This window comes from Oculina patagonica, chromosome 4 (genome assembly GCF_052425735.1).
Source record: "Oculina patagonica isolate OP01 chromosome 4, crgOcupat, whole genome shotgun sequence".
Taxonomy (NCBI): Eukaryota; Metazoa; Cnidaria; class Anthozoa; order Scleractinia; family Oculinidae; genus Oculina; species Oculina patagonica.
The window spans coordinates 25,992,753-26,017,896 of record NC_135761.1 but is presented as its reverse complement, the minus strand read 5'-3'; the positions used below and the strand labels follow the sequence as shown (position 1 = coordinate 26,017,896).

At 38.1% G+C, this 25,144-nt stretch overlaps 3 protein-coding genes, 1 long non-coding RNA gene and 1 other non-coding gene across 9 annotated transcripts in view; 2 read left to right on the top strand and 3 right to left on the bottom strand.

Moving 5' to 3' along the window:
• Positions 1-4,164, bottom strand: part of LOC144649989 (uncharacterized) — an 87,139-nt gene extending 82,975 nt beyond the window's left edge. The window contains exon 1 of the mRNA XM_078509616.1: positions 4,161-4,164. The gene's annotated coding sequence lies outside the window, so the exon portion shown is untranslated. The remainder of the gene's footprint in view (positions 1-4,160) is intronic.
• Positions 1-17,452, top strand: part of LOC144649959 (sodium- and chloride-dependent GABA transporter 1-like) — a 31,563-nt gene extending 14,111 nt beyond the window's left edge. For 4 of the 5 annotated variants that reach the window (XM_078509558.1, XM_078509559.1, XM_078509561.1 and 1 more), the window contains 5 exons: positions 197-557; positions 3,466-4,255; positions 9,955-10,324; positions 13,008-13,209; positions 14,077-17,452. In XM_078509558.1, the coding sequence (XP_078365684.1) occupies positions 197-557; positions 3,466-4,255; positions 9,955-10,324; positions 13,008-13,209; positions 14,077-14,345 (1,992 nt within the window). In that variant the 3' untranslated portion in view covers positions 14,346-17,452. Of the gene's footprint in view, positions 1-16; positions 87-196; positions 558-3,465; positions 4,256-9,954; positions 10,325-13,007; positions 13,210-14,076 lie in introns of those variants that run through there. The other variant, XM_078509562.1, reaches the window with a different exon arrangement.
• LOC144649957 (uncharacterized) overlaps positions 1-25,144 on the bottom strand; it is a 155,086-nt gene that overhangs the window by 111,367 nt on the left and 18,575 nt on the right. The window contains exons 5-8 of the mRNA XM_078509556.1: positions 24,567-24,895; positions 24,260-24,401; positions 21,414-21,745; positions 20,690-20,831 (exon numbers count right to left, since the gene is read on the bottom strand). Of these exons, the coding sequence (XP_078365682.1) occupies positions 20,690-20,831; positions 21,414-21,745; positions 24,260-24,401; positions 24,567-24,895 (945 nt within the window). The remainder of the gene's footprint in view (positions 1-20,689; positions 20,832-21,413; positions 21,746-24,259; positions 24,402-24,566; positions 24,896-25,144) is intronic.
• Trnai-gau (transfer RNA isoleucine (anticodon GAU)) lies at positions 8,396-8,469 on the top strand. The gene has a single exon. It is a non-coding gene; the product is annotated as a tRNA-Ile (tRNA).
• On the bottom strand, positions 18,462-20,291 carry LOC144650009 (uncharacterized). The gene is made up of 3 exons (XR_013569995.1): positions 19,837-20,291; positions 18,713-18,858; positions 18,462-18,558 (listed from the first exon to the last, which is right to left on the bottom strand). It is a non-coding gene; the product is annotated as an uncharacterized LOC144650009 (long non-coding RNA).

Below are 25,144 nucleotides of genomic sequence, written 5' to 3'. Positions count from 1 at the left end.
GCTTTGATTGCGCGCGTACTCCTTTGACCAATCTAACGCGACTAAGAGGAACGGTAAATATTCATGGCGTAAGGAAGGGAACGCTTGTTAGTTCGCGGCTGGGTGTTGTGCTTTCACTTTAAACCCCGTTAATTTATACACATTTCTAGCGTCGACGAGTTGATTAAACGCACGATTCATGTCCTTGTGTTGTTAGAAAGAAGACATGGAACTCGACGAGAAGAAGGTGGCGCTGAACGGTGCCGCGGAAGGTGATGTTTCGCCTGAAGACAACGACGACTACAAAGTAGAGGTGGAAGTTAATTTAGAAGAGCGTGAAAAATGGGGAAAGAAAGTGGAGTTTTTCTTGGCGTGTATCGGCTACGCTGTGGGGTTAGGCAACGTCTGGCGTTTTCCTTATTTGTGTTTTGAGAACGGCGGCGGCGCGTTCCTAATTCCTTACATTATTATGCTGTTTCTATGCGGAATGCCTTTGTTCTTCATGGAACTTGCCTTAGGGCAATACGTAAGCTTAGGACCAGTTACATCTTGGGCTGCAATATGTCCTTTGTCGAAAGGTAAGCGTTTGTTATTCATTTTGTTGAAGAATGTTATTTGCTAGGTTCGTTTGCGCTTACTTACTATAAAAAAATTAAATACTACAATGTGTATTACTCGGTGAACAGTAGCACTGTAGGAATCTTTTTGAAATCTGTGATGTATCAGCGTGCATGATTTTATCTCTTTTTCTATACAATTTAACAAAGTTTATGTGGAAGTATGTGTGAATTTCCTCTTTAATATTTCGTGTTTTAAGTGTTTCATTGATTTAATTTCAGAGATGAATGGAAATGTTTAATAATTTTTCTATTATACCGCAAAATCTTGGAATGAGTTTATTTTTCATGAAGTTGTTGAGATGGGCATGGTTCAGTTACATCAACCGAAGGAAAATAGTTTGTTCGAAGTATAGCGAAAGCGTTTCTAAGATCGGCATTGTTCGAAAAAGAACAGGTCGAGGCATTCTTTGTAAAAAATTTAGTATGAAGTATATAATTAATTTATAAAGTGGAATACTGTTACAGTTTTGTTCGCGCAAAACATGTAATATTCATAACAATTTACACATTGTTACTTCTTTTCCCTCTCAGACAAGTAGAAATTTTATTTTCAGCACAGCACGATTCAATCAACTTCGTTAGTAATGACGCTATTCCACGAAGCACATTTATTTTTGTTCCCCACAAGGAGAACCGCTTTTGTTTAGAATACTTCTTTTTATTATGATCTTCTTGTAATTTAAGCAAAGATTACATGATAAATTTTCTAGTAATCAACAATACCAGTTTTCACACTTATCGCTCGTAGCAGACAGTATTCAAGTAAAATTCCTTTCTTTGTCGAATTCTTTACTCCAATCAATGTAAAACTGAATTCGAAAGCCATGCTTCAATGAGCACTTAAAAACCTGAAGCGTGTTTCAATATGAGGAAATATTAAACCGATGATTATCTCATTATGAGAAATTCCTTTTAAGGACATCTGGTCAGACATGAAAAATTATTTTTATACATTGAAGCAATTATATCGCACCGGAAAATGGTCTACAATTACTAAGAAAGCCTCTTAAAGAACGTAAATGTACATTTAAAACTCCGCGAATACCACAACTCAAAATTATTCAGTCTAGACTAATCCTCTTACTCCAAACAAAATATCAAGCGGCGACAATTTTTTTTTATTTCTCTGCGGGAAGCTGTGAAAATGTCGATGTTTTCGCATAAAAATGTATTAAAATACATTTGGCCAGCTCTTGTTTGTGTGGCGTAAACATATAAACGTTTTTCGATATATTGTCAACATGATCTCGTGAAATTTATTTTTACGAATTTGTGATTTTCGACAGTAGTGTTCATTAAGGCGAGATTTTCTCGGATTTTGGTTTGAGATAAGCTAACATCAATATAGCTCTTAGGCGACACTCATACGATCTTCGATCTGGCTTAAGTTATTTCTATGAATGTAAAACTATAGAGATTTTTCTTACCTTACATACATTATTTTGATTTTACGAAAGATGAACATTTTGCTATTGATATCCCGTTCGAGCTTTCTTGTCAGTAGATCCTTTTGTAAATAAAGAGCAAAATCAAGAACTATTTCAAGGAAGTTTTCATTTTCATTAGTTTTCGAACCAAATTACTGAAACGTGGCTAAGACACAGCTACAAATTTGTGGTTTTCACTCGTTGTGTTTCTTGTCACGTCGGACAGTGCGGTTTTTCGCTAACCCAAGAAAATTGGAGCAAATTGCACTTTGACGATGAAAGAAGCCACAGCCCACGAACTTCACAGAAGAAACAACCAGAGTAGCTTAATTTAAGATTGTCGTTATTCAAAGCCAGTTTGAATACCCAATTGTTCAATTTTCGGCACACCTTTTAGCTCTTTTTCACCTCAATTTTTTCCCAGCGTTGTTGAAACTCAGAATGATAGTTTTATAGAAATATCAAGTCTCGAGTCCTTCGACGCACGCGGTGAATTGTATGGCGGGAAAATGTGCTGAATTAGCAACGTTTCCAGCCTTTTGATTCGCTGTCTTCTTCGCTACACCGGTCATGTGATGTTACACCACGTGTCCCGCTTTAGTTTTTGAAAGCGTGCGAAAATTACTTCACCCGCTGCTACGTCAAAACACTCAATACAGGCAATTTCCAAACAGTATCGCTTCTTTGTAAAGCGTTAAAAATGTAAAAATTAAATAAAGAACACGAATTCAGTCAGCAATAGAGTCGAATTAGAGCATTGGGAGAGTAGGAAACTCGCGTATTGCCAAGCAAGATGACAATTTCTGTGAATCTACAATGGCTCGATAGCGTTCAGAAGATTCTGGAGTGTTTGCTCTGCCTGAATTTTTGATGCTAGAAACCATTCAACTGCCAATAGGATAAACTGTTACAGTGTTTGTTTTGTTTTAACTAATTTCAAAGAAGATTGTCTTGTAGATGATTTAGACGGTACAACTTTTGCTTACAACTCTCCCACTCTTCAGAATTATGACGTCCTGCTACACGAATTGTTTCGTCTAATAATTAAATCAACCAGGGTCGTGTGTGTGAACGCAGATCTCATGAAAGAATCGATTTCAAAAGTAATCATTGTATCGTCTTAATCAACCTTATATGTTTTCAAGGTCAATCATTTGCAAATTTTACCACACAATAGAATAAAAACTTGGATTTAAGAGAACAAATCAACAGGGTAGGAAGCGGCGAGGGAGCCAAAAGAACCGAAACCATTAGGCGTACAATTCATACACTGAACTGATGTCTCGTGCCTTACATGCATGGAATGTAGAAGTTGAGGATATGCATTTAGCACCAAATTAGTGCCCATCTTAATTATTAGATTGTGTTAAACCCATTTAAATTAATTTAACAAGGGGCGTGATATAAATTTCTCTTGATGCATTGTTTTTTTTTTTTAGGTGTGGGTTTTGCCATGCTGGTGGTATCCTTCCTCTGTTGTGTGTACTACAATGTCATTATCGCTTGGTGTTTGTATTACATGTTTAAATCCTTTGCAAGCGTTGTGCCGTGGGCAAACTGCAACAACTGGTGGAACACACCTAACTGTGCACTCTCCAAGAAAGATAATAAGGTTGTCACAAGCAATGGCGGACTAATCAACACCACGATGCTTGTGAATTCAACTTCTTGTTTTAACGAAACCGTTCCGATTGTTGGAAACTTGACAGGGAACACGACTGTCGGAAACGCCTCCACGCCGCTTCTTAAGTGCGTCACCACAGCCCTCAATGTTACGACCAACGGTACCGCAGCACCAAGCACCCTCGCGCCCGTGGCTGCAGTAGGCGGTAACTCTCCCAGCAAAGAATTCTGGGAAAATTATGTCCTTCAACTTCCAGACGATATGGAAGACCTCGGTTCCATTCGGGTCGAGCTGTTAGTAGCGCTGATTGTAGCCTGGATCCTGGTTTACTTTTGTCTGTGGAAGGGAATCAAGTCTTCTGGGAAGGTTGTTTATTTCACCGCTACCTTCCCCTATGTTGTGCTCATCATTTTGCTTATCCGGGGTGTGACCTTGCCTGGTGCATCTAAGGGTATCGAGTTCTATCTGAAGCCTGACTTCAAGAAGCTCGGCGATGCCAGTGTGTGGGCTACAGCCGCCACACAGATCTTTTATTCTCTTGGGATTGGATTCGGTTCGCTCATTACTATGGGCAGCTTCAACCAGTTTCACAACAACTGTTTCAGGTAAGTCGAATATGAAATGGAATACGGGCTAATTATTAACTGGTATAGTAAAAAATAAACTGGGTACAAAATGGGCAAGTTTGAATTGAATTAAGTATAAATGAGATAACTGGAAATTACGAGAGTTTTTTAAACTGGGAAGGTAGGGAATAAATTGGGTGTAAACTGGTTAGTGGGAAATAAATTAAATATAAACTAAGAACGTGGGAAATAAATAAGATATAAATTACAGAGTGACGTCAATATGTTAAGACATAGCTCCAAATGTTATCGGAAGATGCAATGTAAACTTTTATCTGCATTGTCGTGCTAACCGTCAGGGTTTTAGGATTTACAGTCTGTTCCTCTTTCGACGTTAATTTTGTGCACCCCTGTAGCTCATTGGTGATTTCTTTAGAGCTCCTGTACTCAACTTTAAACAAGTGATGTAACTGTTAGATTCGTTTTATTTGAAGACAAGTTTGTTCTAAGAAAGTCACCGACCACGCCTACCCGTTGTAGTTCATAAACTTGGAGCACATTTCGATACATCTTTTGCCTTAGGAAAAATATATTGCGCCGATATGGCCCACACATAACCCCAAAACAAAAAAAACGCACATGTATCAGGGGAATTTACAGTTAAAAGAGAAGTAACCTCATCATCTACATAGACTTAAGAACGCCTTCGCGTTAATATCAACTATACTTGGAAATAGGCCAAAATGAAATTCCTTCAAACTCGGCCTGAATAAAGCCCTATGGGCACTAGTTACAAAAATATAAGTTTAAGATCAATCGGTTAATTTTTGATTTTTTAACAATTTTTTTTCTTCCGAAAGCCCGAAACCAGACAAAATCGAACACAAAAGTATGGTAAATTCGAAGGCTTCTACAATCGAAAATAAAGTTTGTCATTAAAAACGAATTTCATATCGTCTTTGTACCTCCATTCTACTATCTTTAGAAATAATTAGATCGCAATTTGATAAGAAGGCAAATATTTTACAAAATTTTGAAAGTCGCTACCTCAAGACAGCTAAAAATAGGCCAAAATTTACCATATTTTCAACTGCTTTAAAAGCCTTCTGGTACATCGCTTTGCCCAAAACGGCTTAATCAGCCTGAAAGAGCATGTTTTTAACTACAAATCTGTGAAATAAAATTTTTGGGTAATTAAAATCGCGAGCGCTGAGGCCGCGAAGTAAATGCAGCTATTTTCCTAAAAACCCGACCTTTGACCTTGCCGCAACGAAACCGCTAATAACGAGTTGTGACAATCTTTTCCTTATTTTGCGTAGGTTTCTTGTTTTATCGGTTGAAAACACGCATTACGTGATGAATACAATCTTACTTGATGCATGAAATGCTCAAAAGTCACATATAGACTTCTGTTTGGACAAAATAAATCACTTCGTTTATAAATACGCAGGCCGAAATTTAAACTTGAACGAATTCAATATTGAATTTGGTTTATGCGTTAAACTAGTTAAATCACGACAATACCCACCTGAATATTTATATTTACAGCGGTACCATATCCCTGAAATAACGTTGAAAGGGAGCTGAATCAAACCTTTGCAATGTTTGCGACTGATACGAATCGAATTAATGTTAAAATTGTCACGCGCTGATTGTTCATCAGAGGAAAACGAATGTATTGTTTCCACGGGCAACCCCAAAATAGGCACTTCCGTTAAATGAGCGATAGAGTTTTTTTTCATTTAAGGCTGTCTTTAATATAGGATAAAAAATATAAAACCACACTTACAAATAATTTCCTTTTCAATGAACCATTTTTTATCTTTTGTAAAATAATTTGAAGATCGTTTACGCTGGAATTTACACAGAATTATTGACAGGTGTCACAAGTTTTCCGATAAATGTTCATTTCAGTATCGAGACTTGCGAGAAAAAGAAATCTTGTTTTAGTTTTCTCATTGAACTGTGATTGCATTTGTTGATATAAGAGAAAAAAAGGCGAAAAGTTTAAAGTAAGTAAGTAATTACGTTTACTCGAAAAAATTCTTGTGTGCGCTCGTTGAGCGTTTAATATTATGGCTTGCTGTGGATACGCAAAACATGTTGGCGGTGATTGTGGTTCGAGTACAGAACGACAATCGAACGACCATGATGAGTGTGTACGACTAGCTGAATGCTGTAAAGATATCAAAGGCCACCTAAAAACTTGCTGTGTTTCTGATTCGTCATTAAATTCAGAGGCAACACTTTTGCTGGCTAGGACAGGTAAGTGAAACTCATATTAATGCAGTTTTTGCATTGTTTACATAATCAATTATATTTTATTTTGTCTCTGGACATTTTGTTTTCATCTTTCCCTGTTAAAGGTAAATTTGATGAAGACGAATCGAATTTAAATCTAAGAATTTGCCCAAGACACCGCGACGCATTTGGGCTAAGGTGGCGAAAAAACAGAAAAACCTGCCCAATTCCGACTTCATGGGCAGCGCATAGAAAACCTAATGTAAAGGGGGAGCGAGGGAAAACACTTGGGCAGTCCCATCGCCTTTACAAAGTCATGATCACCACAGTCATAATCCCTGTTGGTTCAAGTAAGGTTTTAGAACTTCTTGTGAGAAATGTTTCGACCTTCACTTTACCCTCACCCGTTGTTAGATTGAACGCAAATATCCTTTGGTCTCGTCACGCCTTCCTTCCCACATTGGGGAGAAAAGATTGCGTGACGAACCTAAGGATTTAACGAAGGGGCTTTCATTTATTAGTGCTATGAAGCCAATCTGAAAAATTACTCATAGTGCCTTACAAATAACACCCACCTACCAATCCCTTTGATTGGTGAGAAAATAGTCACGTCGCCCATTTATTTATTGTTTTGATGTAGTATTTTCCCAATAGTGTGTTGTCATGCCCCCCCCCCCCCCCCCTTCCCGGTTTAAGCTTTCCAAAATAACATAAACCCATATATACACACACACACTTTCGCTACTATCCTCTGTGCACCATTAAAGGGAAGCGTTTTGTTTTTAAATGCTTGAAAGGGTTCTCCGATGTGGGTGGGGCGGGGCGCGGTGGATGGAGTGTAATTTTTGTATCTACTCGATTAAGGAAAGTCTATTTTACACTGTATGAAACGTGTGAAATGGGTGGAATTGTAAACGGTGATCAATCAGAGCAATGTATAAAATAAATTAAATATGTTCTTCCTTACAAAAAAACACCTTAAAAAAAAACAACACAGTGCAGTTATTATAAATATCCAATCGCGATCGCGATCGCGATGGGGGGGGGGGGATGGGGGGCTGATAATAAGCGGCATTTTTGTTAAAGCTCGGCCTCGCATTCCCCTCCCTCTAAGTAGTTATTTTAACACATTTTGGGACCTGCCCAGCGTTTTTTTACCCTCTTTAATCATTCTCTTACCTTCATTTATCTGGCCACGTTCTGTTATATACCATTGGTAGGACGCTTTGTTTTTTAATAGCTCGATTGAAATAATGATAATTATTTCACAGCGATATGTTCACAATGCCGAAAAAAACTTGACGAGACCCATGACGTCCAAGATTCTCCAGCGGCAAGACGAATCCTTAGACGTCTTTCGATGAACAGATTCTTCCTGAGGTGTCAGAAACGACAGATGCAGAAGAAGGCACAGGGGTTTTCCACTGTTGAAATGAAGGGTGTATCAAGGTTTACCAAAGGCACTGGGCCCTTGAAAAACACATGTCGTACGGAAAGTGTAAATTGCGCCCAGAAAGAGCCACACTACTTGACAAAGCGAAACAAATATACCATGTTAAGTTAACAGAGGGAACGAGCGGAGGAGTAACAAGCCATGATGAAGAGGCCGCTGACCGGGGAAAAGCCGAAATTTCCAATCAGCCTGCAAGAGGGTGGGCGTTAAAGCAAACGAAAAAAGCTGGGCGATTCAGTGAAGCGCAGAGGAAGTACCTTGACGATAAGTTTAACATCGGCCAGAAAACGGGTCACAAAATGGATCAAGGGTTAGTAGCTCGTGACATGCGCTATGCCAAAACCTCAGAGGGTACCCGGCTTTTTACCAGAGATCAATTCCTAACTGCACAACAAGTACAATCTTACTTTTCACGCCACGCAGCCAAGCTACGTCATAAGCACACATTGGGAGCGAGGTCAATTGTGACCTCGCTCCCAATGCGTGGCTTCAATAGCTCAGTTGGTAGAGCATCGCACCGATATCGCGGAGGTCACGGGTTCGAATCCCGTTGAAGCCCTGAATTCCAATTGCTTAAATTGGAATTTCACTGCGATGATCATTTATCACTTTCAGTAGCAGTTATGCAGGGAAATAAAAGCATCTGAGGGTCCCTTGCTACTGCATTATTTTTTTCCATCCATACTCCTTCTGGTCTAACAGTCTGTAAAGAGTGCATGTATTTTGTAGTTTTGTCCCGCTCAGATTGAATTGGAGCAGTTTCGCTAGTTTATGTGTAGTGAGCTTTATATCATAACAAACATTCTGTGTAAATTCCAGCGTAAACCAATTTCAAATTAATTTACTTTAGATAAAAAAACGGTCCCTTAAAAAGGAAATAATTTGTAAGTGTGGTTATATATTGTTTATCCTATATTAAAGACAGCCTTTAATGAAAAAAAAACTCTATCGCTCATGTAACGGAAGTGCCTATTTTAGGGTTGCCCGTGGAAACAATACATTCGTTTTCCTCTGATGAACAATCAGCGCGTGACAATTTTAACATTAATTCGATTCGTATCAGTCGCAAACATTGCAAAGGTTTGATTCAGCTCCCTTTCAACGTTATTTCAGGGATATGGTACCGCTGTAAATATAAATATTCAGGTGGGTATTGTCGTGATTTAACTAGTTTAACGCATAAACCAAATTCAATATTGAATTCGTTCAGGTTTAAATTTCGGCCTGCGTATTTATAAACGAAGTGATTTATTTTGTCCAAACAGAAGTCTATATGTGACTTTTGAGCATTTCATGCATCAAGTAAGATTGTATTCATCACGTAATGCGTGTTTTCAACCGATAAAACAAGAAACCTACGCAAAATAAGGAAAAGATTGTCACAACTCGTTATTAGCGGTTTCGTTGCGGCAAGGTCAAAGGTCGGGTTTTTAGGAAAATAGCTGCATTTACTTCGCGGCCTCAGCGCTCGCGATTTTAATTACCCAAAAATTTTATTTCACAGATTTGTAGTTAAAAACATGCTCTTTCAGGCTGATTAAGCCGTTTTGGGCAAAGCGATGTACCAGAAGGCTTTTAAAGCAGTTGAAAATATGGTAAATTTTGGCCTATTTTTAGCTGTCTTGAGGTAGCGACTTTCAAAATTCTGTAAAATATTTGCCTTCTTATCAAATTGCGATCTAATTATTTCTAAAGATAGTAGAATGGAGGTACAAAGATGATATGAAATTCGTTTTTAATGACAAACTTTATTTTCGATTGTAGAGGCCTTCGAATTTACCATACTTTTGTGTTCGATTTTGTCTGGTTTCGGGCTTTGGGAAGAAAAAAATTGTTAAAAAATCAAAAATTAACCGATTGATCTTAAACTTATATTTTTGTAACTAGTGCCCATAGGGCTTTATTCAGGCCGAGTTTGAAGGAATTTCATTTTGGCCTATTTCCAAGTATAGTTGATATTAACGCGAAGGCGTTCTTAAGGTTCTACTGCTTACTGGACAATAAGAACTGACACTTATTTGGATTTATTCGTTTATTTATACAGGGACGCGATGATAGTATCAGTCATTAACTGCAGCACAAGTGTGTTCGCAGGCTTTGTAATCTTCAGCGTGCTTGGCTTCATGGCACACGTTTCTGGTAAAGAAGTCAAAGATGTGGCGACTTCCGGTCCTGGCCTAGCCTTTGTGGTGTACCCTGAGGGGATTGCTCAGATGCCCATCTCGCCTTTCTGGGCTGTGATGTTTTTCTTCATGTTGCTGACGTTAGGTCTGGATACCCAGTTCGCCATGTTTGAAGCAGTGGTGACGGGTCTTGTGGACGAGTATCCGCGCTTCCTTAAAAAGCGAAAAGAGCTGTTCATTGCTTTTCTGTGTTTCCTCTGCTTCTTGCTGGGAATCCCTATGATCATGCAGGTAACATATTTTATTTTTTCTTCTCAGAATTCTATCCCAGGTTGGGGTATTTGTGTTGTGTTGTGTTGTGTTCTTGCCCACGACACTTAATTCTCATGTACCTCTCCGCCCAAGATTATAAATTGACACCCTTGAATTAAAGAGGCAAACTCTGCCTTCATGATTGTGCGGGGAGCGCATGGACTTGTGGGAGTAATGCGCCGTTCCTTATATTGAGCTCACGGTTGCGAGAGGGGGAGGAGAGGGGAAGTTAGGGCCATTCACTATGAGAAACAATACTAATGCTCGCATGTTATGCAAACCAGAGTTTAGGACGGGGACCGAAGATCATCATCATCATCATTTATTTGCCACTTCAGAATTACAAATACAAATTAAAATAACTTAAAAAGATAAGGCGAGGAGACCTCCAAGAAACCACAAGGCTTATGGGGGAGGCCACCTCGGGTTAGCAATAAGTTTGTAATTTCGCTGTGAATGTGCAGCTAGGCCAAGATGGATTTTGCCCTTTACCTTTCCTGTCTTTTTCTGTTGTTAATCAAGATGAACTTCAAAACACTATTCTTAGTCTTCTGAGGGATTTTTATGTTTATATATTTTCCGTCCTCTGGAGTTTATGTTTTATCTTATTTCGTAAAGTTACTATATGACACTAGCTTAGTTTAGAAGCGTTCTGACAGTTTCCTGTATAATTCTTACCCAGAAAAAAGGAAATCAGCCCATGTAAAAGTAAAGCCTATCTAGGTCTGCAAAGCATAACTGAAGCTTTTTGTTAATTCGCTACACTCGTTTCGTGAACGACTACTATTTTACGTTCCTCTTTCACATTTTTGAATAAGGTAGGGCAGGTAGGCTTCCTTGTTAGCGTAATTAGGATGTATACTAAAATTCAAAATATGAATCCAGCTATTTCATTTCAAGCTGTTTAAGAAGTCTCTGAGCTCTTTTATTGAAAATCAGTACTTGTAAAGAGCCTTGAGACCCAATTTTCCAAAATAAAAGAAATCGCGTGACTGAAGTCTTTCGTAAAATTAAAAGGATGAATTATAAAGCTCTAAGTCTGGGATCAGCCAAATCAGCACAGATTTCGTGGTAGAATTATAAAAACAATTAGGTGCTTTTAAGCCGGGGTAAATCAAAAGTGATTTTCCGTTAATAATGTTCAATCATAGTGCAGAAAATTGGACGCTGTGCCGGAATGATCTAAATTGTTTCGGTATCGTATGTCTTCTTTTTCGGTACTTTAAAACTTTATATTAGTATAAAACGATGCATTCCGCTGTAGTATCAAAGATCAAACCTATCGTAATCTAGGAAAAAAGAGAACAGCTGTTTCGATAATGTTTTTTTGCAAACCATCAACGTTAGTAATAGACGATGCGATGTTACTTAAAACGAATAGCTGAATATTCAGATTTTTAATCCGTTTTAGAAGGATAAGCCAGACTATAAGCCGATTTAGTTATTTTTCTGCTGCGCATCACGAAATCGAAATTAAAGTTAACGAAAGTTTAAAATAGCAAAAATGTACCGCACTATAAACAAAAGAATCGTCTAGTGGTGGAGAAAATATTAATAATGCTCTATAAAGTAATCTGAATCTTAGATCTTAGCATTGAAGCTCTTCAGACTAAGTCATTTATCGCCGCTTGTCTGACTAGCGACGCCTCCGTAATGCGTGAATATCTTGGTCCGTAAATGAATGGTTCAACGGTCTTTTTTTGAATGAGAGTGTGGGCACCTAATAAACTCAGAACTAAGGGAAATTCTATCATCCTATCTTCCTCGGAAAATGATTGTACGTTTGCTTCGTTATAGTAAGAAAACGCTAAATGTAGAGCAAACATAGTACTATCGATATCGTTTATAGTTAGTTTTGATTCAAGGTTTGTAGCAAATTGGTTATTAAATTGGTTAGAAATTATTAACAGGGATTTGAACAGTACCGTTGGTTAGTACCAGTGTTAGTCTGTTTATGTTTTGACACATGTTTGACCTCTTTCCAATGGGTTCCATTTGATTTGACCAATCAAATTCCAAGACATACGTGGTATGTTTCCCGTTGCCCTGTCATATGTTCTGTCAAAGGCTTTGACTTTTTATCTCAAAGCAAGTTGTAAAGCAAGTCATAAGAAAGCTTTCAGAAATTAATTGTAAACGTTAAAAATATTTTCATGTCGAGTGGCAGCAGAACGGCGTATTATTGCAATTCTCCCAACAAGTGCTGTGGGAAATATAGTAACGTAAGGGGAATTCGTATTTTGACATCTCTTCAGTAGTAGTAGAAGTACTTTATTTAAACACATGTCACCAATGAGCCTGGGGCTCGTTTAAAAGTGAACGTGTATTCTAAAAGTTACAATGTAAGAAATTTAAATATGATTATCTATTCAATAAAAATACAAAAATTAGACTATAAAATTAAAAATTTAAAAACTAGACTATAAAAATTTAAAAACTACGTAGACAATAAAATTTAAAAATGAAAACTAATCGATACAAAGATTACAGCAGCAGTTGGCCTCGGTGGTCAGGTTAACATTGTTCAGTAAATTTTTAAAAATTCTAAGAGAGGACGCTCCTCTTATATTGTCACGTAAGTTGTTCCATAAAGGTGAAGTTATGTGGCGATAAGATTTATGTAAAAACTTTCTTATGTTTTTTTCTTATGTTTTTTTTTCAGGGAGGAATGTACGTACTGCATCTGTACAACTGGCAGTCTGGCGGAGTATCGCTGCTGTTCCTGGCCTTATTTGAAGTCGTCACTGTAGCTTGGGGATATGGAGCTGATCGGTTTGCCAAAGACATCGAGACAATGATTGGCTACAAGATATGGCCCTGGTGGCCTATTGCTTGGAAATACTGCACACCCGTTGTTATTTTAGGTTGGTTATTAAATAAGTCGTTTGAACCCCCTCATAAGCGTGTCGTGCAAAGGAAAGGGACAAATTAGTTTTGACGTTGTCTGCCAAGCACTTGGAGATGAATTAATTTCGGCATCGTTAACTTCCGAAATAAGGTTCACCCCAAAACCCTCCCCCTTCAATTCTCATTCATATCCCCTTTCCCCTCACTCAAAAATAAACATGTCGGCTTATATTTAGATTGCAAAGAATGATATCAATTCTTCTGATTATAAGTCCCCTATGTTGCATGTTATATGTACAGTATGTTCTGGCAGAGAGTTTTGATATGATCACTTGACGACTGTACAGCGTGTTTTGTGTTTCATGTCGTTACATTTAGGGAGATTTACAACATATACGCCATTCTTCGATAAACCTTATAATTATTTGATTCAACATTCCTTCCCAACATCACTTCGGCACCTATTTGTGAGAAAAAAATATCTCCGATGATATCACATCTGTACCAGTTGGCTAAATCCATGACTCTTGTTAGTTTGTTTTGTTGAGGTATAACATATGGTTATGGTCGAGATTAAAGAAACGAGGGCGCTACCTGGGCATTACTATCTCGTAGACTGGGTAAAAGCCGAAGGAATGACATGCCGGCCATGGGTTCTAGAAACAATCATCTTCCTGATAAAGCCCTGAAAACTTTAAATGACCTTCAGCTAGCGCTGTAACGAGAAGGGTGAAACAGGCTTTATCATTATTGTTATCAATATTGTCTATGATTTTCGACTCCTAGTAAAAGGCTTTAAAAATGGTTAAAAAGCTTTTCTGTAACACTAATCTGAAAATCATTTAATTATTTTTATTTACTCCGTGCTTATACTCTTTCCCCAGGGGTATTCCTATTCAGCGTTATACAGTGGAGCGGGGTCTCCCTTGGTTCCTATCAGTACCCCGATTGGGCAGAGTTCTGTGGCTGGGTTCTGGCCTTGTCTTCCATGCTGTGGATCCCAGGGGTCGCTTTATACAAGATTATTACAGCCCCTGGGGGTTCCGTGTTTCAACGAATCCGCTCTCTTCTGCGTCCGGACGACGACGAAATGAAGACGATACAGGTACGCGAGGGATTGACAACGCAAACGGAGATGGAAACTCTCAGTTAGGAGAACATTGTCCTCCCTATTATAGACTTTTTGTAAAAGCTGTCTTTTGATTAATGGCTGGTTTAATTTAGGAAGTATGCTCAAGCAATTTTGTATCATGCGCAATGCTGTATTATGCGTTAACTTTGTTCTTTTTGAGACTTCACCATTGAGGTGTGGGAATATCCGGAGAAGTGTCGGGTCGTTTTTCTTAAAAAAAAATCGGAATTTTTAAACTTGAGCATGCTCCCTTAAATTTAATGTATAACAAGTTTTAATGGTAGTATCTAAAAGTATGGCAATATCAAAGCAAGGTAAAACCAGAAATGGTTTCTCTGGCGGTTCGTCCTTTCTTTCTTTGATCGGTTTTACAGAGTCTAGAAATTGACCGATTTCTTTAAAAAGAAAACATCAATGGTGAAAACTCTGTTTTTAGCGTAATTTACTCACACTTAAGGCATTAAAAGTTAGATTATCTTTCTAGACATAAGCTCGCATTGAAAAATAGAACGATCGTACGCTTTTAGCATCAAAGTTAAAAAATAGGGAACAGAAAAGTAGTTTCTTATTTTGGCTGTATTTTAGATTGTCAATGTCTTAATATTTTAATCGTTGTTACGCTTAATCATAGGTTGAAAGTAAGTTGATTTGTTTGCTTTATACGTATGAGACTAGCAAACATCTGGGAATAGTTTGAGAGGGGAGGGAATGTATATGAAGTGTAACTCACACGAAAACAGTTAAAGGTTTGGAAAAAGTCGATAAAAAGTTCAACACAAATGCTAAGTTAAATGGAAAAGTTGTTCCTGTCATTTCGAAAGCGATTTGACTCTGCTGGAAATTCCTCGTCCTTCAAAAAACTAAACATGGTGGCATTTGTATAGTTTTACGGGAAAAGTTGTGATTTTTCTGTTGTTGGAAAATTTGTGGTATTTTTTCCCATTTCGAGCCTTTATTTAACTCAAAATACAAAGTTCTAGTAGCTAATATTATACAAATGCAAGTAATACCTGACGAAACTCACCGTCATACTCTTAAAGAAAGCACAACAAAGTTTCTGGAATTTATGTATACAATGACACTTTATTGCACTTCCTTTAAGGGCCTGTTTACATGATTCCGGAATGACTTTCATTCCGGAACGAAACTCGTTCCGGAATGAAGTTCGTTCTGCATTCACATGACAGCGTCGACCGGTTCAACCAAAGGCATTTTCACGTGCGCGGTTTTCGCGCGAGATCAAAACAAGGTGGCGCATGTTTCGCGCGAGATCAAAACAACATGGCGCCTGTTTCGCGCAAACATGTTTTTGTGCCCATTAATGGCCGTATCTGCGATTTTAACGAGTAATTTGACCATAGAGCTGCTCCTTTGGGCTAAACAGTAAATGCTATTACGTTTTCTCGCTTTGAATTCAAACTGTGGAGTCCGTATGCGGTTTCATGAGTTGCGATTTCATCTCGGAACGAAATTCGTTCTGTGTTTACATGATACCTGAATGAAATGTCATTCCAGAACGAAACTTTCATTCCGGAATGAAAACCGGAACGAACTCATTCCGGAATGACTTGACTTTCGTCTCGGTATCATGTAAACAGATACAGAGAAATGTATGGGGATGGAATGAACTCGTTCCGGAATGAAAGTCATTCCGGAATCATGTAAACAGGCCCTAATGAAAATGAATAATCAAAATTTGACATTTTGAATCTTTAATTAAAATGTACACAACTCGCTACTTTATTTAACTCACAATACAGAGTTCTTAAGGTTATATGGTAAAAATGGATGAAATGCGTAATGGAACCAAAAGGCAATCGTACTTTTGAAAAATTGCACCACAAAAAATTGCACTTCCTATATAGTGAAGAGGAAACATCTTGAATTTAAATTTAATCTTAGCCGCTACTTGTAGTAGTTTTTGTCAATGTTAAAAGTGAACTGTTTTGTAAAAAACGCTATTATAACTTATTAACCACAGTTATTAGTCTCGTTTTAATCAATATGAAGAGTGGATGAACCTTGGAAGGAAATCCCTGTACACTTGGAAAATCATCAAAGCTATTTTTAGATTCATGTGTTCATCACCAGTGCACCGCGGCGGGGTCATCCCCTAATATGGTCTTTGCAGTTGCCTAGAGTCTCGTATCACTGAAAAATATCAGTTAAGGAAACAAAGGCTTGGCCATTTCCTTAATTTTTGCATTTTTAGTAAAAATACCTCAGAAGGTTTTCCTTTGCTAGGTCATCCACTATCAATCAGTATGTTTTCAAGTTTAAAGAGAACACGTTGACATGTATACAGGACTTTTCTTCAGTGAAGATTTCAGTTTCAACGATCTTCGTATGTATTTATCGCTGAATAGAATATAGAAGCTTAATTAATGGGCGTATCCTTGGGGATCAAGCTTTTGGAAATCGCTTTGTAAATTAAAACGTTTACTAAATAAGTTGCCTTGCAAAACGCAGTGATCAAATCGAAACATCAACAACTTCCAGGGACGACATTGTAACACTAAGAAAAATTGACTCAAATGCTATTAAAGGATTGAAAGCCCTACTTCTCGGACAGTCTACCTACAAGATTACCTAGAATTAAACGTCCAACGTCCCGCCCTCACGACAACAGTGTGAGAAACTAATCATTTATCCTGAAAAGAAATTTAAAAACTTCGCAAAGTACTCTTTAAATTAAAGTTCTTTTTTCTTTTATGTTACCTTCGAACTGTATCGAATGATCCACGTCCATGCACTATTTCTCAACGAACTTCACTAATACAGTTGACTAAAACATGCCGGTCCACGAGGTCAAATTCCCCTGTTTTCCTGAGAGGTTGTTAAAAGCATCTCTCCAGAAAGAACCGGATGTAAAATGTCCAAGCCCCTGGCAAGAGAATCTAATGTCTGCAAAATACCCGGAAGTTGTTGATGTTACTATGTGATCGCTGCGTAAGTTCCTTTTGACAGCTTTAGTTAAAGAATGGCCCCATATTAATGCTGACCTACATTGGGTAGGGCAAGTAGGAATTAGTGTTTTCTAATTTGTTGCTATACATAGTAATTCATATTACCAATGAAAGAAAATGAGTCTTTCAAAATAAATCAAGAACAGCAATTGGTATGTTGAATAGCGTTTCGTTTTTGTTCAGTGGTAGCTATAATCGAGCCTACGGTAGCTACAGCGTGCAAAAAATTGACTCGGGTACCGTTGTGTACTCTCCTATTTTGCAACATTTTTCTAAAGAAAATTGGAAAATAATGTCCAGAGTTTGCACGGTCCACTTTTCACGTACCGTTTTTCATCGGTTGATTTCGAAAATAGGTACAGAAAATATTTCCGAACCATATGCTTCGTCTTTCACAAGTGTTTTGCATATTTTACACGTCAAAATTGCGATTGTATTTTTCTAGTAGCGTGCCAAAATTTTAACTTTAGAGGAAAATAAATTAACGCTTTATCATACACAACAAACAGTACAGTAAAAACCTGCCAGTAAGAACCTGCATTTTCCCAAGTTAGCGTAAACAGGTTCTTACATAAATGGTAATTAACGCAAATTTAGGCAATTTAGGTTCTTATTTTCTGAAGAAAAGTTTACATTTTTGCCAATTTTTAGAGGCCTTCAGCCTTTTCCTTGTATGAAATGTGCATACCATTTTATTCATATTTATGTGATTGTATCAATAATCATATTTTATGATTCTCAACATTGGCGTTTACATTGCAACTGGAGTGATGAGGCTCCTAGGTGTCTCCAAAGAGGTCCAGAAATCGAATGTTGACTTATCTATTTCCCTAAAAGTAACATTTTTTAGAAAATAAGAACCTATTTCCAACTTTAAGGCTAAAGAGGGTCTTATACAGAGGGTGTCTAACTGGCACATTTTAGCCTAACAGGTTCTAAAAAATCAGGTTCTTACTCGCGGGTTTTAACTGTATCACAAACAAACAGTATTTAAGCGCATCCTTATTCCGATGGAATCGTGGATATCATTTGATAAGGAGCGGCTTCGTAATAATTAAAACCTTTCCGATCCTCAAGACTTGACTTCTCAGCTTTGGCACCGCTCAGTTCACACTTCTGTAGCTTGTCACTAAAATTGAATGACTTGCACTGCTCGGTTACCAAGCACAACTTCGTACACTCTATGACGTCAGTGTCAGTCAGAGATAAAATCTCGTGGCCAGATAATGCTTTACCAACGCCAATCGGCGTGAACAATGCTTCTGAGACTAGAGAAAATTGAATATATATTAAAGTTGGAGACAGAACTCAGCTTTCAAGCCGTGTCCCTCTAAAATTCCATCGTGCGTGTATGTCGCGTATGGCACTTAATGAAAGGTGAGCGTTTACTTGAGGAAATACGATCAATTTCTTATTTTTTACCTTCTGGCCAGGGTTCTCCATAAACTTCCATTCTTGTGCAGGGCCAAACAAACCACTTCAACGGAAGAAGACGGAAAATACCGGGCATAAATCACTGGAATGTGATTCTTCCTTACATCACGCCAATTGATATTTCCTTCGAGAACCTGTCAATTTCAGATCAAGTTTATCAGCATACCAAACAGAAAATGCCAAATTTTTAAGCCTGCAGCTGGATATCAAAATCTTATTTTACAATAACTGTCAAATTTCTCATCAGTAAGAGTATGGACATAGATGACGACATCGCACGTGGATCTTCAACTGTGCAAATAAAACTCTACTTCAGGCGGGGAATAAACATAATAAATTCTGACTACGCTAACACGAGACATTTAATGTTAAGAGTTTATTGAGGATGCGTCAGTCATCTGATGTAAAATGTATCCTGATACAGTCATCTAATAAGAAATGTATCCTAATACAGTTATCTGATGCAATGTGCATCCTTATGCAGTCATCTGGTACAAAATGCATCCTGATTACAATCTGGAAACTTGCAAAAATAGGAGTTGCATCTTACAGTATTAAGGAGTGTGTTACGCCAGATAAAACACTAAAAACCACCCTTTAGAAGTGGCCAAAAATATGTGGAAACGTATTCCTCCTCTAACGCAGCAGCACGAGACCCCGAGGAAATGGCACAACTAAATATTCTAGAACATCTCACAATAGGATAGTTACAAAAGCTGAACAAACAACACTTTAAGAAAAAAAAAAGCAAGCGAAGACGAGGACTGACGACCTAGAATGACCTAAATCTCCCACCATCCCATAACAACCCGCGAACCTCTCAATCGTGTCGTCAGAATAGTAATTTCCGAAACGGTAATTCATTCATTCAAACGTCAGAAATTACATTAATGCTGTGTTGAAGTTATGGTTTTACTTTTGATCTGACAACGAATAATGAAATCTTCAAAGAGGGGGTCTTTCATGCTTCCCATCCCCCCTCGGGAATCATTACAGATCTTGTGCAAGTGGGCGATGTTCTGTTATGACAGCTGGACATGTTACTGATTGCTACTTTGGTCCATTCTAGGTATTTCATAATTCATGTCTAATATTTCTTCTATTTTTCATACCTGTGCGCTCATATCCCATGTGACACCATCTTTAGACCAGCTCACTTTGTATTCTTTTAAATAATCATAGTTTCCACCAGGATTACCTTGTGTGGCCACAGCACAAATGCGATAAAGTCGACCAAGATCTATCTGAAAAGTTGTTATAATATTTCATATAAAATGTTGAGCCATAAAACATTCAACGTGCTTATAAAAGAAGACTTCTTTTTTTTAAAGATTATACAGCTTAGATAATCAAGTGGTGTTATGACAGTTCATCAACGAGGAACTAATTTCGTGTCTTCGATTTTTTCCGTTTTGACCAATTATACTTGGTTTTTACAAAACGTATTTTGGATGAACTAAAAGCAGCTAATATTTTGAGCGTTAGACCTTGAATTGGTCAAAGCAAATATATAGATAGACACAAAAAAGAAAATTAAAGTTAAATGCGTGGTCATGCATAAATTTCCAATGGAGTGGCGTCTTCATTTATTAGCGCGCTTTTTGTTACTTTTTATAGTTACTTACCTGTATATACCCACCGACGTTTACACAACACACAAACGGTTTGTTCAACCTGGCACCTAACGGATCTCCAGCTGTAGCGGTGATTTGAGAATCGCTTATTTTACCGGTCTCCATGCCAACGGCTGGCGAAGTGCACCCTGTCGTAAGGTAAAATACAGGCTTTAATATCCCACTAAAGTATATATTTATTCCCCCAACCCTCGCCCTTCTCGCCCCTCCGAGGAATGGGATTTGGTGTAATTTCCACTACTTACTTTGCCAGTTAGAAACTTGTACATATGCGTATCTAGATTTTGTATATTTAAAGTTTGATTATACGGAAGCAATGAACTTGCAGTACCTTGTAGACACCCATACACCTCTACTCTCATTGATATGTGAACAATCCAAGCCACTGGTAGAAAACGGATGTATCGTGCTCTGATTGGTGGATTAAGTTCATGATAAACAACACTGTTCTGGTCTGTGTTCCCAGCAAATTCCTCATTAGAAAAAAGTAAATATTGTTAGAACTTTTCAAGAGTTAAACACTTTAAAAATCTCGCGGCTTTAGTCTTCCTGCCCAAATTCGGAATCAGCCAATCAGAAGCCTTATACAGTTTCCTGATATCCTTTGATACTGTAATGAGTAGGTTGGGTTATGTCAGGGCTCTGTGAGCCACCACTGAAAACAAAGACTGAATTTTATATACCTGACAGAATTTTGCACATGTATGTGCTGCAGTTGTTTTGACTTCTTCCCAACTGTTCAAAATGCAACGTTCTGACGTTACATATGGCGATAATCTCCGAGACGTTATTTTGTCGTTCCCGTCCCGCATGTGTGACGAGCGTAGGAGGCTTATAAAAATGACAGCGCGCGCTTACGTGTTGCCTTTTTTAAATCGCGTGTAATAGCTCAGTTGATTATTCACTGATGAAGGCTTAAGCACTAGCCGAAACGTCTTGGAAATAACTTCAAAAACAGTCAGCGTCAAATCACTAACAAACTATGTCATCCCCTGACTACAATAACACTAGTTTTTAAATGCGAATTTTATTCTGTAGATCAATTTAATTTTCACCTTGTCTGCGGATTGTCCATGTTCCCTGTAAGTCTGAAAGTCCAGTCCATCATTGCCATGTTGCAGTTTGTACCTAGTTACCCGCTGCAAGTCAACGGTGCTATTTCTTCCTTGCGTGGCTACACGTGTTACTGTCATTTTGTGAACAAGGTAAATCTGCATCCACTGATTAATATCATTGCTGGCAGCTGACCACGAACCTGCTATGCCTGGGCCTCCTTGAAAGTGTAGTCTACCCTGATCGGCTGCATGATTAGCGTTCCATTCGGAAGAGGCGGTAATTTGTCCATCAGAGATAGCACCGGTTTGCATACCTATAGCGTCTTGACAATCTAGAGGTGAATGCCATTAAATCAGTGCCAAAAAAATGTTTTAAACTGTAGCTTTAAAGAACGTATCCGTCCTATACATTACAACAATTCTAAAAGAAGAACTACCGTATTTACTCGAATAAGCGCCGCCCTCGAATAAGCGCCGCATTTGGAACAAAAAAACTTAATAAGCGCCGCAGTCCCGATGCGGCGCTTATTCGAAGTATTCCTTTTAACTTAAAACAGCACTACAAAGCAACTCTAAAACAAACTTGGACATTCTTTCTATCAAAAGCGATGTTTTGCAGTTCAAAGTGACTGTTTTTTCCGCTTGTTCATTAGTTTTCTATCCAACATTCTTACAATACGTAGTGCTGTAAATGTTGTAATGGCCGCGAACTTTTCCAAGACAGCTAGCGCCACATCTCTATTCAGCAAAAGACGAATACTGACAATCAAAAGACGCTATTTTCAATTACTGTAAAAAGATGAGATTCGCTGTAGTGTCCAAATTTTAAATTAGCGCCGCCCTCAAATAAGCGCCGCCCTCGAATAAGTGCCGCACTTGAGGCGCGAAAAATTTAATAAGCGCCGCGGCGCTTATTCGAGTAAATACGGTACTTATGTTGGATACTTGAATTCAGTACAGTGTATGGCTTATATATAGCGAGAATTTTGGGCAATAAACCTTTCAAATAGAAATCTATATTTGCTTTATTTCACATGTGAGAAAAGCGATACGTCCAATTAGCTTCACGTATAGCTTTCTTCACATGTGAAAAATATAACCAATCAGCATCTAGAGTACAACGACTCGACCAATCAAAGCGCGAGAATTCGCGAGAACTCAAATGGTTTCCAACGAGGTTGATGAAACAGCGAGCAGCAAGTTTGCTCTCGACGGCCGTTTATGTTTTGAAAACATGGCTACACGTTTCTGTTTCTTTGCAAAACTTACTTTTTATAAAGAACCTTATGGAATGGCAATTCAAGCTTACAGTGGCATGCTGAATCAACCCGGAAAGGCAAAGTGAAGACAATCAGGTGTCGATATAAAGTGGAAGCGAAAGCAAGACTTTCTTCGGACAACGCATCCGCGGACTTCAAGCACTCTTGGGAACGCCGTGGTAAAGTAAATTACATTTTTGAATATGTATTTACGTCGTTTTTAATGTGTAAATCACCGTCTCCTTGTGTTTATCACAATTCGTTCAAAATTTGCCAGTTGATTCGCCAGTAGTTCATTCGCTTGTGGCGACGTTTCCTTGATGCGATACCAATGGTTCTTCTTTCAAAATATAACGCAGTATGTTAATTTAAATAAAGTGTCTAGGAGATTAGCTTTAATTTAATAAATAGCGAATTTGCTTGGAAAGCGTTGTCCATTTTACAGCTTTGTTTTTCCTCGCACTGCTGCGAAATTTTAATAGCTGTGGCAAACTAGAAAAATAGCGTAAAGTTTACAATGGTTTAATTCTCTAGCTCGACATATATAATAAACAAATTACAGCATAGAAAGTGCTTTGTACGGATTTTATTCACTTGTTGCAAGACTTTGGAAAACTCACTCATTTTCTACGCTCACTCGTTCGTTTTCCAAAGTTTGCAACTCATGAATAAAAATCCTTACGTCGCACTTTCTATGAAGTAATCTATATGTATGTGGCGCACACTAGCGTTATACATTTAAATCTGGGGTTTTGCATCCGTTTTCCCTCCAACTACACTCAAACCTATCAAATGCAATAAGCAACGACGAAATAGTGTTCCACAGCCATCTCTGTTAAACTTATAGCTTAAATAGATTTTCCCATTCCCACGTGACCATCAATCAACCAATAAGAGCGCAGAATAGATTCAGCTATATAACAAAGCCTCATATTTTATCTGTTCTCTTCACCTTATTAAATAGCGTTTTAGTGGAATGATTCGATGACTATACATATAATACACGCCCGTATTTTCGAGCTTCATGCTCGCAAGGTAAGGCAAAGCAATGCGAGAAAATGAGTAAAATATTTTGGATTATTATTTTACTATTGCGACATTCTTACCATATTAGGGCAAAAGAATGCGCAAAATACGCCACGTTATTACACTGTAGAAAAGGGCAATAATACGGACGCACAAACTTATGGAATACGGACCCAAACATAGTGGAAAAAATAGCGGTATAATAAATCCCTTATTCCATGGTTTAACATATAATACGAGCGGACATTCGGGGCTCGGAAAAATACTACGCAACCCGCAAAATATCCGCTCGTATTACATGTTAAACCATGGAATAAGGTGTATGTATTACAGTCACACCTATGTTTAACGGGTTTGGTAGTATTTTCCGAGCTTCACGACGCAAGGAAAATATAATTGTGAGAAAACGTGTAAAATATCGTTGAGTATGATCTATAAAACCATGGAACAAGGTATTTCAGAGTAATAAGGAAAAGCACAGTGCAACAACGTCGCATTATTTCGTGTTCTCCTGACCTTATAAGGTCAAATGACGTTTAAGAATTACACTGCAGCAAATACCTTTCAAGCAACCATAAAGTTCCACTCTCATAACTACGTGTAGATTGAAGGTTATTGGTCGAAAGCGAATGTACCGTGCCCAGATTGGAGGGTGCAATTCTTGATAGACAACAGTGTTCGTATCTGTGTTTCCGGTAAATTCCTAAATCAACAAGACGGTAAATTGTTGTTAGTTAACTCAAAATCAAAACTACTACTCTGGGCTTGTATTTAAATTAGTCTCTCCCACATTTGAATCACCCTTAAGAGGAAAATGGAATTAATAAAGTTCATCAACGTTAAGGGTCGATTCAAAATTTTGTTTCACCTTGTCTGCGGATTGTCCCTGCTCTCTGTAGTACTCAAAAGTCACTCCATCATTGCTGTGCTGCAGCTTGAACGTGGATACCCACTGGTCATAAACATTTCTTCCTTGTGTTGCTACACGAGTCACCCTGGTGTTTCTGTGACCCAGATCAATCTGTAGCCATTGATAAGCATCATTGATGCCAGATACCCAACCTCCTGTTGTGCTTGCAGTTTCTTGTGAGTTCAGTCTTCCCCTCTTGGGGCCATGAGTGACAGCCCATTGCGAAGACGCAGTCATTTGACCGTCAGTGATTCCGCCGTTTTCTATACCGAGAGGTTCTTTGCATTCTAAAGGTTTGATGACATCGATGCAAATACCATGTTAATATTGGTGCTTGTCTTCCATATTTCAGTTCTGGCACGTCTTTGTTTCATTAAAAACTAATGAAATTATAAATTATTATCGGGTACGTATCACATGCAGAAGAAACCAGAATTTGCTTAACCAAATAAACTACATCAGGTTTGTTTCCTACCTAATAGCTATGTATAGTAATTTGTTCTGTTTTACCTTGCTCTCCATCCGAGCGAACAATC